The following is a 16819-nucleotide window of genomic DNA, read 5'->3' on the forward strand; positions in this document are numbered from 1 at the left end:
AGAGGCAGAGAGGCAGAGAGGCAGAGAGGCAGAGAGGCAGAGAGGCAGAGAGGCAGAGAGAGGCAGAGAGGCAGAGAGGCAGAGAGGCAGAGAGGCAGAGAGGCAGAGAGGCAGAGAGGCAGAGAGAGGCAGAGGCAAGATCTCTGTGAGTTCCAAGACAACCTGTTTTACTCATTCAATTCCAGGACAGCTAAGGCTCTGTAGAGAGACACTGTCTCAAAACAAAACAAAACAAAACAAAGCACAAACAAACAACAAGATGAAGAGTGATAGAGGATTAAGCCTGTTGCCAGCCTCTGACCTCCACATGTGCACAAGTACACATGAACACACACATGTACACACAAGCACACACAAACATGCATACACATGTGCATTCACACACCCACAGAAATATTAGGATAATACAAAGGAATGAATGAATGGAAGAATGAATGAATGAATGAATGGATGGATGGATGAATGAATGGATGGAAGAATGAATGAATGGATGAATGAATGAATGAATGAATGGATGGATGAATGAATGAATGGATGAATGAATGAATGAATGGATGGACGGATGGATGGATGGATGAATGGATGGTCAGGCATGACAGAAACAAGACTGGGGATGCTGACAAGGAGGATTACAAGTTCCAGGCCAGTCTGGGCCACATGGTAAGATCTTGCTTCAGAACACATACACACACAAAGAAAAGGAATATCCTATTGGTCACTTAAGAGTTTACATCCAGCAAGCACACACCAGTGTAGCTGCTGATTGATTAAAAAAAAAACTTATTTTCTCTAAAAACCAGACTGTAGTGAGAATTCTGGGATTTTGGTTTCTTCAAAAAAATATAGAAACATTATAAGAATATGTTTTCGTTTTAATCCCAGGTATTGGGATACAGGGCTGATTTGCAGTGGCTGACTGTGGTTTGCCTCATGGTCTAGCAGAGGCATGGTTTTCCCAGCAGCAGATAGTTTCTGAGATTGTGTGAGGTTTGGAATTCTGGGAAGTTTTCAGAGGGTATAGAAATGCTAGGGCCCCAAGAGGTGAGGTTGGTGGTTGTTGGTCACTTGGGGATTGTGGGGTGGTTGTAGTTTGTTAGTAATCATGCTCAAAGAAGAAAAAAAAGGAAAGAAATTAGATTCAGGACTTCCTCTCCTCTATCCTTCACACCCTACCCCTAGTGTTGGGGCATGAAACCGGAGCGAGGGGGGTGGAGAGAGATAAATGTAGGAAATCGAAGAACCCACAAAATAGCAAAGACCAGCTACACCAAAAAACAATAGCACATGTCTATATCTCTAGTGGGGTGCCAGCAGGAAGATCAGGAATTCAAAGTCATTCTTGTCTATACAGAGAGTTCAAGACCAAGACCAGATACATAAGACCCTGTCTTAAAAACAAAACTCTAGGGCTGGAGAGATGGCTCAGCGGTTAAGAGCACTGACTGCTCTTCCAGAGGTCCTGAGTTCAAATCCCAGCAACCACATGGTGGCTCACAACCATCCATAAAGAGATTGGATGCCCTCTTCTGGTTTGTCCGAAGACAGCTATAGTGTACTCATAAATAAATAAATCTTTAAAAAAACAAAACTCTAGCCAGGCGGTGGTGGCGTACGCCTTTAATCCCAGCACTTGGGAGGCATAGGCAGGCAGATTTCTGAGTTTGAGAGTTGGAGGCCAGCCTGGTCTACAGAGTGAGTGCCAGTACAGCCAGGGCTACACAGAGAAACCCTGCCTCAAAAAAAACAAACAAACAAACCAAAAAACAAAACAAAAAACAAACAAAAAACAAAACAAAACAACCCAAAACTATCTATCTATCTATCTATGTATCTATCTATGTATCTATATCTCTTAAGTTATGTTATAGATGTTTTGCCTACATTCTTGTATGAACACTACAGGTATGTCTGGTGCATACGGAAGTCAGGAAAGAGGACCGAGAACCACCACGTAGGTGCTGGAAACCAAACCTGGGTCCTTGACAAGAGGGCTCTTAACTGCTGAGCCATCTCTCCAGCCTGTCTTTTTTGAGGCAAGGTCTCACTATATAGCCCAGCCTGACCTCAACAACTTGATCCTCCTGCCTCAGCTTCCCTAGTGCTGAGATTACAGGCATGCATGGCCATGCTCGGACCAATTGGTCATATTCATGTCCTGTCCTCTGTGGAGAAAGTGATGTTGTTCTGATCCCTCCTCTGGATAGCTCGTCACCCCTAACACTTCCCCCTAGAACTCCAAGAGACCCATATTTATCCAGGTCAGCCATGTCCTCAGCGACAAGCACCTGCATTCCTTACCCGACCCGAGTCCATGGCTTCCGCTAGCTTCTCAGGGCTCAGCTCCGAGGAGCCTCTCGGTCTTTGGATCCAAGCCGATAGCTCTTTCTGAAATGGGGTGGTGGCTGGCATGGTGAGGGTGGCCTGGAGGGGGGGCAGCCACACCCGCATCCCCACCCTCGTCTCTTCTGTCTCTTACACAAAGCTGAGTGCTGGTTAGCGCGGTCACCTTCAGCTGCATGAGACTGTTTCTGGCTGGACCATGGGCATCCACGAGGGCTCGCGATAAGTCCACACAGCGCAGCATGGCGCTAAGGTTCTCCTCATACCAGGCCTCACTGCCCGGCCAGTAGAGGTCAGCTTCTGGAGCCTGGGAATCCCCCTCCTGCCCACCCCATCCTTCCTTCTCCCCTTCCTCTCTCTACTCACCCGGTCTTGGCAGCGGAGTCTGGTTCCTCCTCGGTGGGCACTGCCAACAGGGGCTGGAGTCCCAGGGCCTGCAACTGCCGGACACAGCCCCTCACCTCCTCAGCGGTCTCCCCGGCCACAAATTGCCCATAGATGGATGATCGGAGAAGCGCGCCCGAGAGCCGGGATCCCAGGAGTCGCTGAGACCAGGCCTGAAACTGGGTGACAGGGAGCAGATGCTCAGACCCAGGTCTGGGAGACTTCCAGGCCAGTCCTTGTACCTGCTGCTCACCGCTAGTCCATGAGTGACCAAAGGGGGCCAGGCGCATAGGCGAAGCACTAGCAAAGCCCGTGTCAGTTCTGCGGTTCCCTTGAGATGGAAGGCGCCACCATCAAAGCGCAGGGGCTGCCAGCCACCGGTAGAAGGCTTGGAGGGGCCATACAGAGGCAGATGCGTCCAGACCATTGTAAGTGCCTGGTTACCACCACACTAGGGGAAGGGGCCAGGCAGACAGCAGCTGTACCAAATGCCCCCAGTGACTGATTAACTGGGCAAATCTTTAGGATAGCAGGCTCCTGGGATGGGGGTGGAGGGTTAATAATTAATGGTTAGGGACAGAGGTCAGAATAACAAGACGTGTGCCCCCCTCAGTGACAGCCCCCAATAACCTTCAGCCTGACAGTACAAGAAGTTTCAGCTTGCATTGCTGAGTAAGCGGTTGGAGCTCAGAGCAGGGAATTTCAGGTTCAAGGCAGCTGGGCTTTGTAATCCCAGCTGAGTAACCTCATCTCTCTGGTTGCAATGATTTTATCTTGCAGGAAGGAGCCGTGCGGAGTTATTGCATACACTTAAACTGCACATAGCCCACACCCCTGCTGTCCATCCTAAACACGGAGTCTACAGAACTTGAACATGGGCATCAGGAAAAAAATGTCCTTTAATGACCCTAACCGCAGATGAAAACAACCCAGATGTCCACCAGACAGGACTGGGTGATGACATCGAGGGGTATGCCGAGGGACTCAGGCAATGGGCTACTCCTCAGCAATGAAAAAAGTGCTATCATACGCCACCAAGTCTCTTATTTATTTTTTAAGGATTTTTTGTTTTTGTTTTCTATGTATGAGTGTTTTGCCTGAGCAAACGGCTGAGTACCACATGCATGCAGTGCCCGCAATGGCCAGAAGAGGGCACTAGATCCTCTGGAACTAGAGCTACCGAGGTTTGTGAGCTGCCAAGCGGTTGCTGGGAATCGATTTTCAGGGCTCTGAAAGAGCAGCCAGTACTTTTAACTGTCGAGCCATCGCTCCAGCCCTGGATTGCTTTTAATTTTTTTTAATCTGTCAAGTGTGCACTGTAAAACGGTTTCCAATGACATGCCTCCCCTTAGAGGAGTAGTTTCTCTCTCTCTCTCTCTCTCTCTCTCTCTCTCTCTCTCTCTCTCTCTCTCTCTCTCCCTCTGTGTGTGTGTGTGTACATAAATGGAGGTACCCACAGAGAGGCCTCAGATCCACCCGGAGCTGGAGTTACAGGCAATCTTGAGTCAATCAACAATGTTGCTAGGAACTGAAGGAGGGTCCTCTGGAAAAGCAACCAGGGCTCATAACTATGGAGCCATCTTTCCAGCCCCACTACAGTATTAAAACAAACATCCGGAGTGGTTTTGAACTCACAGCAATTCTCCTGTCCCACCCCAACCTTCCAAGTGCTGGCATTACAGGCATGTAACACCACGCCCAAGACAGTTGTATTTACATGTGCTCATCTCCCCTGAGGATGACATAGGCTAGAGACACTTCAAATTCCACTGAATGGGGGCTCCTGTGGGGTCATAGACACATTAAAGCAAGAACACAGAGCTAGGAGTGTAGGAGTGTAAAACTGAACCGTGAGCCAGGCGTGGTGCCTCACACTCGTAATCTCAGCACTGAGGAGGCTGAGGCAGGAGGATTACCTTGAGATCTTGCCTCAAACGAAACAAAACAAGGCAACAAAACCCAACCAACCCCCCCCTCCCCAACACACACACAAATTAGAGGATTCTGGAAAGGCCACTCAGCAGTTCAGAGTGTGGGCTATTCTTCCAGAGGACCTCGCCCCAGGACCTGTCCATTCCTGATCTGACACCCTCGGATGTGCGTACAAACATGCTAGACAAACACTCAGACACAGAGGAAATAAAATGAGAGCCGCTAAGATGGCTCAATGGGCAAAGGTGCTTGTTGACAAACCTGGGGACCTGAGTTCGATCCTTGGGACCCATAAGGTGGACAATGAGAACAGACTCGCATAAATTGTCCTCTGACCAAGGCATGCACTCTGTGACATGTGCATGCTGGCACGTTCACATAAAATAAACAATTAAATGTAATAATAATAAAAAAACAGTTAAGATGAAACCGAATGCGAAGAAGAGGCTAGACAGAGTGTTTGCTGTCTGGCGCAAAACACACGAAACACAAGCTCAGGGCTTGGAGCGGAAGGTTCTGGATTGCTGTGCTTTGGGACCTACTGAATAGCCCAAGCTGGCCTGTAACTTACGATACAGTTCAGCTTGGTCTGGAACTCACGATTCTTCTGCCTTAGTCTCCCAAAGGCTCGGAGTGTACCGCTATGTTAGTCTTGTCAAAAATTCCTGAAAGCACCGGACAGCTAACTGATAAGAGTTTAGAGGCTGGGCGCTTGGCTCCGCGGAGAGCTCTTTCCAAGCATGCGCTAGGCCCAGGGCTCTGTCCCCAGTCCCACCCACAAACAAATCAACCCTTAAGTCAGAATACAGTTTGGCGCGCTGAAATAACTCGTAAATGCCAGTCGTTATTGTTGCAAAAACGGTTTTCATAATTGAATGGCACATAAACCCCGGAAGATGTCTTTGTTTCTTCTGCCAGAGTGCCAGCCTAGGTTCCTGCCACCTACAGCCTTCAACTTGATTCTTCATAGCAATATCGAGAAGATCCCTCCCGCCAATGTACTCCTGAAATCCTCTGCCTCACTGCCGGCATGGCCAATGAATGTCGGAGTCCAGGGACTGTTTACCTATAGAAGACACCCCTCCTGACCAGGTTTCGTCCCAGCCCAGATCTAACAGGAATCTCCAGAACTGCATCTGGTTGATGCAGAAGCCTCTAGCTAGATCAGGTCTTTTCAAACACACTGGTACCGCCCCCCCTTGTGGAGATTTAAGAAACTGCACCAACGTTTGCGCTTGCTCTTTGACAGGCGAGTCTCTCCCTTCTTCACCAGATAACCTCACCCATGCAACACTCATTTGTTCTATTTAGCCAGTTGGATATCCTACCTCTACCCCTAAAATGTTACTGTAGCCGGGCAGTAGTGACGCACTCAGGAGGCAGAGACAGGTGGATCTCTGAGTTCGAGGCCAGGCAGCTCTACATAGTGAGTTCCAGGACAGCCACAGCTACATAGTCTGTCTCGAAACAAAGCAACAACAAAAAGTTATTGTAATACCCAGATGCGGAGTCACGTGCCAGTAATTCAGTACTAGGGAGACTGCGACAGGAGAATTGAAAGTTTCAGCTCAGCCTGGCCTACATATTGAGGCCCTGTCTCAAAACAGCAAGGGCGGCAGGGAAGGGGGAAGGGCAGGGGGGAGGGGAGGATGCAGCTCGGTGGTGGGACTTTTACTGAGCATGCACAAGCTTCAGGAACCACTTAGCAGCCCCCCAAAATAAAATTACAGTGGTAAAAATACACATAAATAAAAACTTCTAACTTAGCCACTTAAAACACCCTTTCATTATATTATTTTTAATCATGTGTCTGGGGGTGGATATGTGCTCACATACGCAGATGCCCCAGGAGACCAGGAAAGGGAGTCAGATCCCCTGATCTGGAGTTGTAAGTGGCCGTGAACCTCCCAAAGTGGGTACTAGAATCGAACCCAGGTCCTCTATAAGAGCAGTACTCGCCAGGCAGTGGTGGCACACGCCTTTAATCCCAGCACTTGGGAGGCAGAGGCAGGTGGATTTCTGAGTTCGAGGCCAGCCTGGTCTACAGAGTGAGTTCCAGGACAGCCAGGGCTACACAGGGAAACCCTGTCTCGGAAAAAACAAAACAAAAGAGCAGTACTCATTTTAACTGCTGATCACCAGTCTAACCTTTAACCGTTTTTTTCTTTGTTAGTTTTTAATTATTATTTTTCACATCTTGACCTCAGTTTTCCCCTCTTCTCCTCCCAGTCCCTCCCCACCACTGTGCCTCTGCCCGCTCCCCTCACCCCCATTCATTTCAGAAAAGGGCTTTCCACGGATATCAAATTGCAGTAAGACTAGGCATCTCCTTGTTCTAAGGCTGGGTCAGGCAACTCGGTAGGAGGAAAAGGGTTCCAAAGGCAGGCAACAGAGTCAGAGGCAGCCCCTGCTCCCGCTGTTAGGAGACCCTCAAGACCAAACTACACATCCATAACATACACAGAGGACTTAGGTCAGTCCTTAACCATTTCTTAAAGAATGGTTCAGGGTTAAGTACACGCATATGGAGGAGCACCCACTACCCATACAGATAAAATAAACAAGCAAAAAAAATATTTAAAATAAAATAAATACGAACAAAAAAATTAAGCTGGTTGTGGTGGGGCACATCTTTAAACCCAGCACTTGGGAGGCAGAGGGAGGTTCATCTCTGAGTTTGAGGCCAGCCTGGTCTACAGAGTGAGTTCCAGGGCAGCCAGGGCTACACAGAGAAACCCTGTCTTCAAAAACAAAACAAAAGAAACAAACAAAGTAGAGTGAGGTGGAGAAGGATTCCTGAGCTCCGCCCTCCACAGCCGTGCTTATCCACGCACACACGCCCTCCCCACACAAAAGTCACGTTCCATTATCAACCTCTCTTTTCCTACCTATTTGCTAAAACCCACTTGGTCTGGTGGCTGGAGAGATGTTTATAAGAGCACTAGCTGCTCATGCAGAGGTCCCAAGTTCAATTCCCAGCAACCACAAGGTGGCTCATAACCCTGTAATTGCTTCTGAGGCCCTCTTCTGGCCTGCAGGGGTACATGCAGGTAGAGCATCATATACATAAAATTAAAAAAACAAAAGCATTTGGGCTGTGCGCACACTTTGAGAAACACTGATTTGAGCACAGAGGACACTCTCCTTTTGATTCTTTTGGAACTTAACCCCTGAAGAAACATTGCTAGATCTCAGCGTCATAATTTGCACCTTCCCCACCTTGTGGAAAGCTATTGTTGGTTTCAACTATCTTTGCTGTTTTATTTTTCAGATTTTTATTTTATTTGTTTATGATATTATTTATTTTTATCTTTTGATACTATAATGTGATTACATCGTTGGGTTTTAAAGTGTATGCATGCGCTTGCATACATGTGTACATGCAAGTGCAGCAAGGCCAGCAGAGGGCTCCCAATTCCCTGGAGCTGGAGGACCAGGCGGTTGGAGACACCCAGCGTGCATTCTGGGACTGGAACTCGGCCTCTCAAGTGTGGGACTGTAGACGTAACATCAGGCCCGCCTTAGTTTTTCATTTTTATGAAGTCCAACTTATCCACTCTTCAGATTTTACATTTTATTTATTTTGTGTGGCATATACAGTCAGGCCCATGAGCATGCACACGTGGCATGGCACAAGCAAGTCGGAGCTACCATACCGTTTAATTCTAAGTATATACTAGTGCATGGTCAGTATGCTTTGTCCATAAATGAAACCGCAAGTGTTCATTCTTTCATAACTACATCCTTTTGCTACAATCTGTTCCTGTTTGCTTGTCACTTGATATATGTTTCACAAACTGTGGAAAATAAAAACAGCTAAGATCTGACAACGGTCTCTAATTTTGCTTACTAGTATTAACTATTTCAGATATTACTAAACTTAAAATGAACTGGGGTTTTTGTTTTGTTTTTGGGATACTGGGGATAGAATTCAAAGCCTTGTGCATGCCAGGCAAGAGCTTTGACACTGAGCCACGCCCCCAGCCCCTCACTGGGGGATTCTAGGCAGGGGCTCTACCACTGAGCCACACCCCCAGCCCCTCACTGGGGGATTCTAGGCAGGGGTTCTACCACTGAGCCACGCCCCCAGCCCCTCACTGGGGGATTCTAGGCAGGGGCTCTACCACTGAGCCACGCCCCAGCCCCTCACTGGGGGATTCTAGGCAGGGGCTCTACCACTGAGCCATGCCCCTAGCCCCTCACTGGGGGATTCTAGGCAGGGGCTCTACCACTGAGCCACGCCCTCAGCCCCTCACTGGGGGATTCTAGGCAGGGGCTCTACCACTGAGTCACGCCCCCAGCCCCTCAATGGGGGATTCTAGGCAGGGCTCTACCACTGAGCCACGCCCCCAGCCCCTCACTGGGGGATTCTAGGCAGACACTCTTCTGTCGATCCACACTAACATGTGCTCTACCACTGAGCTATATCCCTAACCTCATGGATCATTTTCAAAGAATTTGTCTTTGTGTTTTCAAAGTAGTAAATCATCTGTAATATTCCCTTAGAATCCTTTTTGTGTCTGTGATTCCAGAGGTTATGGAACCTCTTTATTTCTGGTACTGAGAAGTTGTGTTTCTCTCTCTGTCTCTGTCTCTCTGTCTCTGTCTCTCTGTCTCTGTCTCTCTGAGAGGTTTGTTTTTATTTTATGCATATGTGTGTTTTGTCTGCACGTATGTCTGATCACCACACACATGTCCGGTGCTCCTGCCCCCCAAGCCACAAGATGACCCAAGCCAAAGATTGACCTTGCAATTGGAGTTACAGACTTGTGAGCACCATGTGGGCTCTGGGAACTGAACCCCAGTTCCCCGGAATAGCAGCCAGTGCTCTTAGCTTCTCAACTCTCTCTTCAGTCGCCTCTTAATCTTTCTTCTTTCAATAATTTTTTTTGGGGGGAGGGATTCTTTTGTTTGTTTGGATTTTTTGTTTTTTGAGACATGGTCTCACTATGTACCCTGGATAGCCTGGAATTCACTATGTAGACAGAATGGCTGAGAACGCACAGAGATCCACCTGTCTCTGCTGGGATCATGCACCACAGCGGTCGGTTTTATGAACCCTCAGTTTCTGCAGAAGAGCTGGCTTTTGGTTTCGTGGACTTTTCTACTCGGACCCTGGTCATTCGTTAAGACTCTGGCCCTCACCTTTTCTCTTCCTCCTGCTGTTGGATTTGGGTTTAACTGATTCTTCTTCTGCTGGCTTTGCAGGAGGGAAACAGAATTCCCTCCAAGGTCTAGTTTGCTGCATTGCTTGTCTTTTATGTTCACTCACTTACTGTTTTCTGTGGGTGAGAGGACATGGGGAGGTGAAAGTTCAACTTGTGGGAGTCACTTCTTCCATTATGTGAGTCCCAGGAATTGAATAAACTCTAGCCATCAGATTTGGCTGCAAGCACCTTTACCCACTGAGCCCCCTCTCTCTCTCTCTCTCTCTCTCTCTCTCTCTCTCTCTCTCTCTCTCCCTCTCTCCCTCTCTCCCTCTCTCCCTCTCTCTGTTTTGTGTTTTAAGAAAAAAAACTAATATAAACTATTTAATCTATGGACTGCCTTTTACACACTGACTCAGTTATATTCTCTCTCTCTCTCTCTCTCTCTCTCTCTCTTTGATGTTTTTATTTTCACTCAATCAAAACTATTTTCTGCTGAGTGTGGTGGTATACACCTTTAGTCCCAGCACTCAGGAGGCAATGGCAGGTGTATAAGTGTGAGTTCTAGGCCAGCCTGGTCTACATAGTGAGTTCTGAGTTAGCCAGAGGTACACAGTTAGACTCTATCTCAACAAACAAAACAGAAATCCGTCCCCCCACCCCTTATAAATTTCCCAGTCCTTACAAATCAGTGACTAAAATTGGTCCCTAGAGCACATCTGCCTGGGTTCAAGGCTTGTCTCCAGCCCCTCTAGCTGTGTGACTTTAGTTAATTTGCTTAACTTCTCTGGGCGTTAGTTCACTCATCTGTAAATAGGAGAAATAACAGTATCTATTTTGCTATGTCATCCCACAAGACGTCAAAAACCAAACCAAAACCACCACCACCAAAAACAACAAAAACCACAAGCTAAAAATAACAACCCTAACCAAGACTGCCTCTTCCTACCTGGAGTAGTGATGGAGACCTGGATCCCTTTGTCCGTCAATCCACTGTCCCCCAGGGCATTGCTGGCCAACAGCCAGAGCCTGTATTTTGTAGAAGGCTTCAGCCCAGTCAGTGTGAAGGTGGTGGCCTGAGCAGGTAGGACATCCATGTAGAGGAATCCTGGGGTCTCCAGGGCCTCATACCTGCACGGTGAGAACAGTCAGCTCAGCCAGGTGTCCTTCCCCGTGATCTGCCCACTTCGCCAGCCTTGGCGGAGGCCTCACCTGATTTGGAACCTCTGAGGCAGACCCCCGTCAAAGCCAGGCTTCCACTCCAGCCCTACCGAGTGAGGGCTCACACTCACGACCTTCAGTCCCAGTGGAGGGTCAGGCCGGCCTTAGGGATACAAAAGGTGTCTAGAACTTTCCCGTCAGAGTCTCCTGAGAACGGTGGTTGGTTCTCTTTATTCACAGTGGCTATGCTCAGTGAGTTTGCCTCAGTTTGTGTGGGGTGCTCTTCCAGAGGACCAAGGTTCAGTTCCCAGTACCCACATGCATCTCACTAACCCCAAGTAGATCTACGGGTACCCGGCACATGAGCAGTTCACAGATACTTATGTATACACAGCACCTGGCGCATGAGCAGTTCACAGATACGCATGTATACACAGCACCTGGCGCATGAGCAGTTCACAGATACGCATGTATACACAGCACCTGGCGCATGAGCAGTTCACAGATACGCATGTATGCACAGCACTCGTACACACAGAACGTGGGTTTAAGTTCACCTGGAATCCTGGCTCTGAGAAACGCAAGCGTGGCTTCTGGGGGTGTGCTGGTGAGGCCGGTCCTCACCACAGTATTCTCTCCCAACATTGTGTGTTTGAGACAGGCTCTCTGTGTAGCCAGGCTGGCCTGGAACTCACAGACATCTGCCTGCCTCTATCTCCCCAGGGCTGGGACTAAATATTTTATGTATGTATTTGTTTGTGTGCATGTGGTTTGGGGAGGTCAGGGTATAGCTTGAGGGACTCAATTCTCTTCTTTCACCATGAAGCTTCCAGGGATGGAACTCAGGTCCAAAGCCTGGAGCCATCTCATTGTCCCAACTGATCTTTAAAACTCATCTATCTATCTATTCATCCATCTGTCTGTCTATCATCTGTCTGTCTGTATTTCCATCCATCTATCATCTATCTATCTATCTATCTATCTATCCATCTGTCTATCATCTATCGACCTATCATTTATCTATCTAGTCATTTGTCTACTATCTATCTATTGTCTATCTGTCCATCTGTTCGCCTGTCTATCAATCTATCCATCCGTCTGTCCATCCATCTGTCCACCTGTCTGTCTATCATCTATCTATCATTTATCTATCCATCCATCGGTCTGTCTGTCCTCCATCTTCTATCTATCTATCTATCTATCTATCTATCTATCTATCTATCTATCCATCATCTATCTATCCATAGACAGGTTTCTTCAGGTTAGCCTGGAACATTTTGATCCTCTGACTATATCTGCCCAGCTGCTGAGACAACAGGTATGTGCCCCCTACACTGGTTCCACCCATAAATTTTTACTTTATACATGTTTCTGGTTTGTATTTATTTATTTACTTATTTATTTTTATTATTTATTTATTTATTTATTTATTCATTTTGTTTTTTTGAGACAGGGTTTCTCTGTGTAGCCCTGGCTGTCCTGGAACTCACTCTGTAGACCAGGCTGGCCTCGAACTCAGAAATCCGCCTGCCTCTGCCTCCCAAGTGCTGGGATTAAAGGCGTGCGCCACCCACTGCCCGGCTGTTACTGTTTTTTAAACAAGCCACCTTATTTAATATATGTTGCTGATTCACTAACATTTAAAATATGCCTGGCAGGAGGCTGACGATATGGTTCAGTGGGTAGAATGCTCATTTAGCATACACAGTGCCTGGGTTTGATTCCAGCCCCTCATGAGCCACACCTCGTGGAGGCACACACCTGCCATCCTAGTGCCCAGAGGTAGAAGCAGGAGGACCAGTCTGAGCCCGTGAGACTGCCATTACTCTGACTTGCCCTTCAGCAAAGTTTACTCAACACAAACAAATTCTTCCTTGAGGTGTATCATAACCTTCTCCCTTTTTTTCTTTTAAAGATTTACTTGTTTTGGGCTCAGTGATTAAGAGCACCGACTGCTCTTCCAGAGGTTCTGAGTTTAATTCCCAGCAATCATCTGATGGCTCACAACCGTCTGTAATGGGATCCGATGCCCTCTTCTGGTGTGTCTGAAGAAGGCTACAGTGTACTCAGATACATAATAATTTTTTTTAAAAGATTTACTTGCTTTCACTTTATGTTTATGGATGTTTTGCCTGCATGTATGTGCACTGCATACATGCAATGCATGTGGAAACCTGAAGAGGGCATCAGATCCCTGGGAACTAGAATCACACATTGTGAGCCGCCTTGTGGGTGCTGGGAATTGATCTCCAGTCCCCTGCAAGAGCAGCCAGTGTTCTTAATCGTTCAGCCATCTCTCTAGCCCCCCATAAACTTCTCGAACTTAGGAACATGACAGGGCATTTTAGCCTTCTGTTTGGGGACCACTTTAAATTACAAAAATACAACAAAACAAAAATCAAAACAAAATCCACAGTCCTAAGTAAGTCACAGAAAGGACACTTATTTACAGATTGACCCTAGGACAGCAGGGCAGAATGTCACTGGATTCACCATCAATATGAACCCGCCCACTAATGGACTCACATTCCATCTCTCTGGTACATGACTTTTCATGACCACAAAAGCCCCACTAATGTGGGACACGGTGGCACACACCTTAATCCAAGCAAATGGGAGACAGAGGCAGGCAGATCTCTATGAGTCTGAGTATAGCCTTGGCTATGTAGTGAGTTCCAGGGCAGCCGAGGCTACATAGTGAGAACTCTAATATAAAAGAAATAAGACAAAAACCAAAAGGGACCACACATATGCATACAGACACACACACGTGCACACACACGTGTGCACACACACACATGAGCGCGCGCACACACATTCACACACATGCACGGCTTTTGCCCCAACCTCACATCCTTAGTAATAACACCCTGAATAACATTCCCAAACACACTCTCAAGCCACTTGCTTGCTTCTAATGGAAATGACCTCACTCCTAGTAGGAGGACATGTGACTAAGCCACGTCAATCACTATGAAATCGAAGTGAGGCCACTGAGGTACAAATGCGCACACATTGAGGTGCAAATTTCCACACAGTCATTAGAAGAACAAGAGCTGTATTACCAGTTTAAGGGGTAGCTCAGTAATAGAGAACTTACCCAACAAGGCTCTGGATCTGACATCCTACAACCCCCACTCCAAAGAAAAACCCAGCTAGGCATGGTGATTCCCAGAAGTAACTCAACCCTTTGGTGGTTAAGACTGAAGGCTCACCATTTTGAGTCAGGATTGGCTACAAAGCAAGTCTGAGGTTAGCCTGAGTACTATAACAAGTACAAGGTTAGCCTGGGCTACATAGTAAGTCTGAGGTTAACCTAGGCTATATAGCAAGACCTTGTTCCAACAAAACAAAACTCCATTCCCCTGCATCAACATCTCTCAGCTATCAGAAGCGCTTCTTGGCTTTGGTCAACCAGGAACTTGGCAGGTGACCCGAGGACCTGACCCCCACCATCCTCCCAGCCACTCCCGTCGTACTGATGCTGACGAGCTGAATGTTGGTGTGGTCTGAACCAAGGGCATTGGTGGCTGTGCACTTGAAGAGGGCATAGTCCTGGGCTGCAGACACATTAGCAATGGTCAAGAGGCTGCTGTGGACAACACCCTGGTGGTACTTGTGCTCTGTGTACCTGGAGAAAGGGCACAGTAGGGCTCAGAAAGGGAACCCGGGGCTGGAGGAATAGAGTTGGAGTGAGATCTGACTATACTCAGGTTCACCTGGGGTCTTGGAGATCCACGGGGACCCCGTTTTTGGTCCAAGTGAAGTCGATGTTGGGGACACCCCGGGCACGGCAGTGGAGCGTAGCTGAACTGGTGCTGTCCCCAGCGGCAGCCACCTTTGTTAGGGGAGCAGGATGATCCACCTGGGGTGCAACTGGGATGGGTTGAAGGAGCACTGTGATGTTGAGTATTGAAGCGTGTGTGTGTGGGGGGGGTGTTACGGGCAGACCTGGAAGTTACCCACATCGGACGACAAGACGAACCAGTCCTCTGGCTGTGGGAGCCACCCCGTTGTCCACGATGCACTGGTATGCGCCAGCCTGGGAAAGCTTGGCCTGGCGAATCCGCAGACGCCCTGTGGATCCCTTTGATGTCTGCTCCATGTCATCCAGGTTCAGCTCTTCCTCTCCTTCTCCCTAGCACCCCAAGACACAGGAGCTTGTCCCCAGTGTGTGCTCAGATCGTCCCTCAAACCCGCTTCCGCAAAGTTAAGGAAGTGGGACTGTTTCTTGTTATCTGTCCAACCATTGATTTAATCCATCCATCCATCCACCCACCAATCCAGTTGTCAATCACCCCCCACACACACTCACACATGCATGCACGCAAACACACACACACACATGCATGCACACAAACACACACACAAGCTGAGCTGCATGTAATGGTTCATACACACTTAGGAGGAAGAGGCAAGAGAATTCCCAAGTTCAAAGCCAACCTGGGCTACATAGCAAGTTCTAGGTAGCTTAGACTATAGATCAAAATTCTCTCTCAGATATAAATGTCTTAGAATGGTAGCACAAGCCTGTCATTCTAGTACCTGGACCTTGGAGTCAGGAAGGTCAAAGGTCATTCAATCCCATGAGGGCAATCTCTGCCACAGAGCATGCTTGGGGCCAACATGGGTTACATCGCTAGTGGTTCTCAGCCTGTGGGTCACAACCACTTTGGGGGTGGGGCCAGAAGACCCTTTCGCAGCATCTCGTGCCAGGTCTTTTGCATATCACATACTTATATTACAATTCACAACAGTAGCAAAATTACAGTTATGAAGTAGTAATGAAATAATTTTATGGTCCGACAAAATGGACCATGGGAGCCGCCCCACTATCTACAACGCACTGGTAAAGGCCAGCCTGGAACTGTATTAGAAGAGAGTAGCAGCATTAGGAAGGTTGAGAACCCCTGCGTCAAACCCTGTCTCAAAAACAATGGGGCCCGGAGCGCGATGGTCCAGAGGATAAGAGCACTGGCTGCTCTTCCAGAGGACCCGGGTTCAATTCCCAGCACCCACATGGCAACTCACAAATGTCTGCAACTCTAGTTCCAGATCTGACACCCTCACAAAGACATACATGCATACAAAACACCAATGTATATTAAATAAATAAGTAAATAAAAATCAAATAAAAAGCAATGGACTTCGAAGATGGCTCCATGAGTAAAGACACCTGCGGTTGAGCCTAACGACCTGATCTCCTGACCTTCATACCCAGGCTATGACATGTATGCATTACATACACACACAAAACATGCACATAACAAATAAACTTAAAACAACCACAACAAACAGCAAAACAAAAACCAAACCTACCTTCCCACCCTTTTACCTTCCCACCAACTCACCAGCTCAACAAGAGGAGCTTTCGTCTTCTTCCTTTACAGTTTTTAAACATTCTGTATCATTAGTTTGTGTGTGTGTGTATTTATGTTGGTGATGTGTGTGTATGTATGTATGCATGTATGACGATGTGTGTATGTATGTATAATGATGACGTGTATGTATGTACTAAGATGATGTGTGTATATGTGTAAACATGTATGATGTATGTATGTATGATGATGTGTATATGTACATATGCATGCATGTTTGATGAATGTATGATGATGTGTATGTACATATGTATGCATGTATGATGTATGTATATATGATGATTGTGCATGTATGTATGCATTATGATGTATGTACCTATGATGATGTGTGTATGTACATATGTATGTATGATGTATGTATGTATGATGATGTGTGTATGTATGCATGTAAGCATGTATGATGTATGTATGTACACATGATGAGTGTATATACACGTGTATGCATGTATGATGTGTGTATGTACATATGATGATGTG

General features: G+C 47.2%; 2 protein-coding genes across 3 annotated transcripts in view; both read right to left on the reverse strand.

The window, feature by feature from the left end:
* Positions 1-3171, reverse strand: part of Prodh2 (proline dehydrogenase 2) — a 13517-nt gene extending 10346 nt beyond the window's left edge. Inside the window, exons 1-4 of one of the 2 annotated variants that reach the window (XM_028787672.1) lie at positions 2978-3171; positions 2707-2903; positions 2477-2615; positions 2299-2385 (exon numbers count right to left, since the gene is read on the reverse strand). In XM_028787672.1, coding sequence (XP_028643505.1) covers positions 2299-2385; positions 2477-2615; positions 2707-2903; positions 2978-3151 — 597 coding nt within the window. In that variant the 5' untranslated portion in view covers positions 3152-3171. The remainder of the gene's footprint in view (positions 1-2298; positions 2386-2476; positions 2616-2706; positions 2904-2977) is intronic. The other variant, XM_028787674.1, reaches the window with a different exon arrangement.
* Positions 3172-9814: 6643 nt separating this feature from the next.
* The window catches only part of Nphs1 (NPHS1 adhesion molecule, nephrin), a 17449-nt gene continuing 10444 nt past the window's right edge, over positions 9815-16819 (reverse strand). The window contains exons 18-23 of the mRNA XM_028787595.1: positions 14931-15102; positions 14684-14840; positions 14444-14595; positions 11016-11127; positions 10753-10934; positions 9815-9938 (exon numbers count right to left, since the gene is read on the reverse strand). Coding sequence (XP_028643428.1) covers positions 9925-9938; positions 10753-10934; positions 11016-11127; positions 14444-14595; positions 14684-14840; positions 14931-15102 — 789 coding nt within the window. The 3' untranslated portion in view covers positions 9815-9924. The remainder of the gene's footprint in view (positions 9939-10752; positions 10935-11015; positions 11128-14443; positions 14596-14683; positions 14841-14930; positions 15103-16819) is intronic.

Source organism: Grammomys surdaster, unplaced genomic scaffold, assembly GCF_004785775.1.
Source record: "Grammomys surdaster isolate TR1022 unplaced genomic scaffold, NIH_TR_1.0 125671, whole genome shotgun sequence".
In the NCBI taxonomy this organism is placed as follows: domain Eukaryota; kingdom Metazoa; phylum Chordata; class Mammalia; order Rodentia; family Muridae; genus Grammomys; species Grammomys surdaster.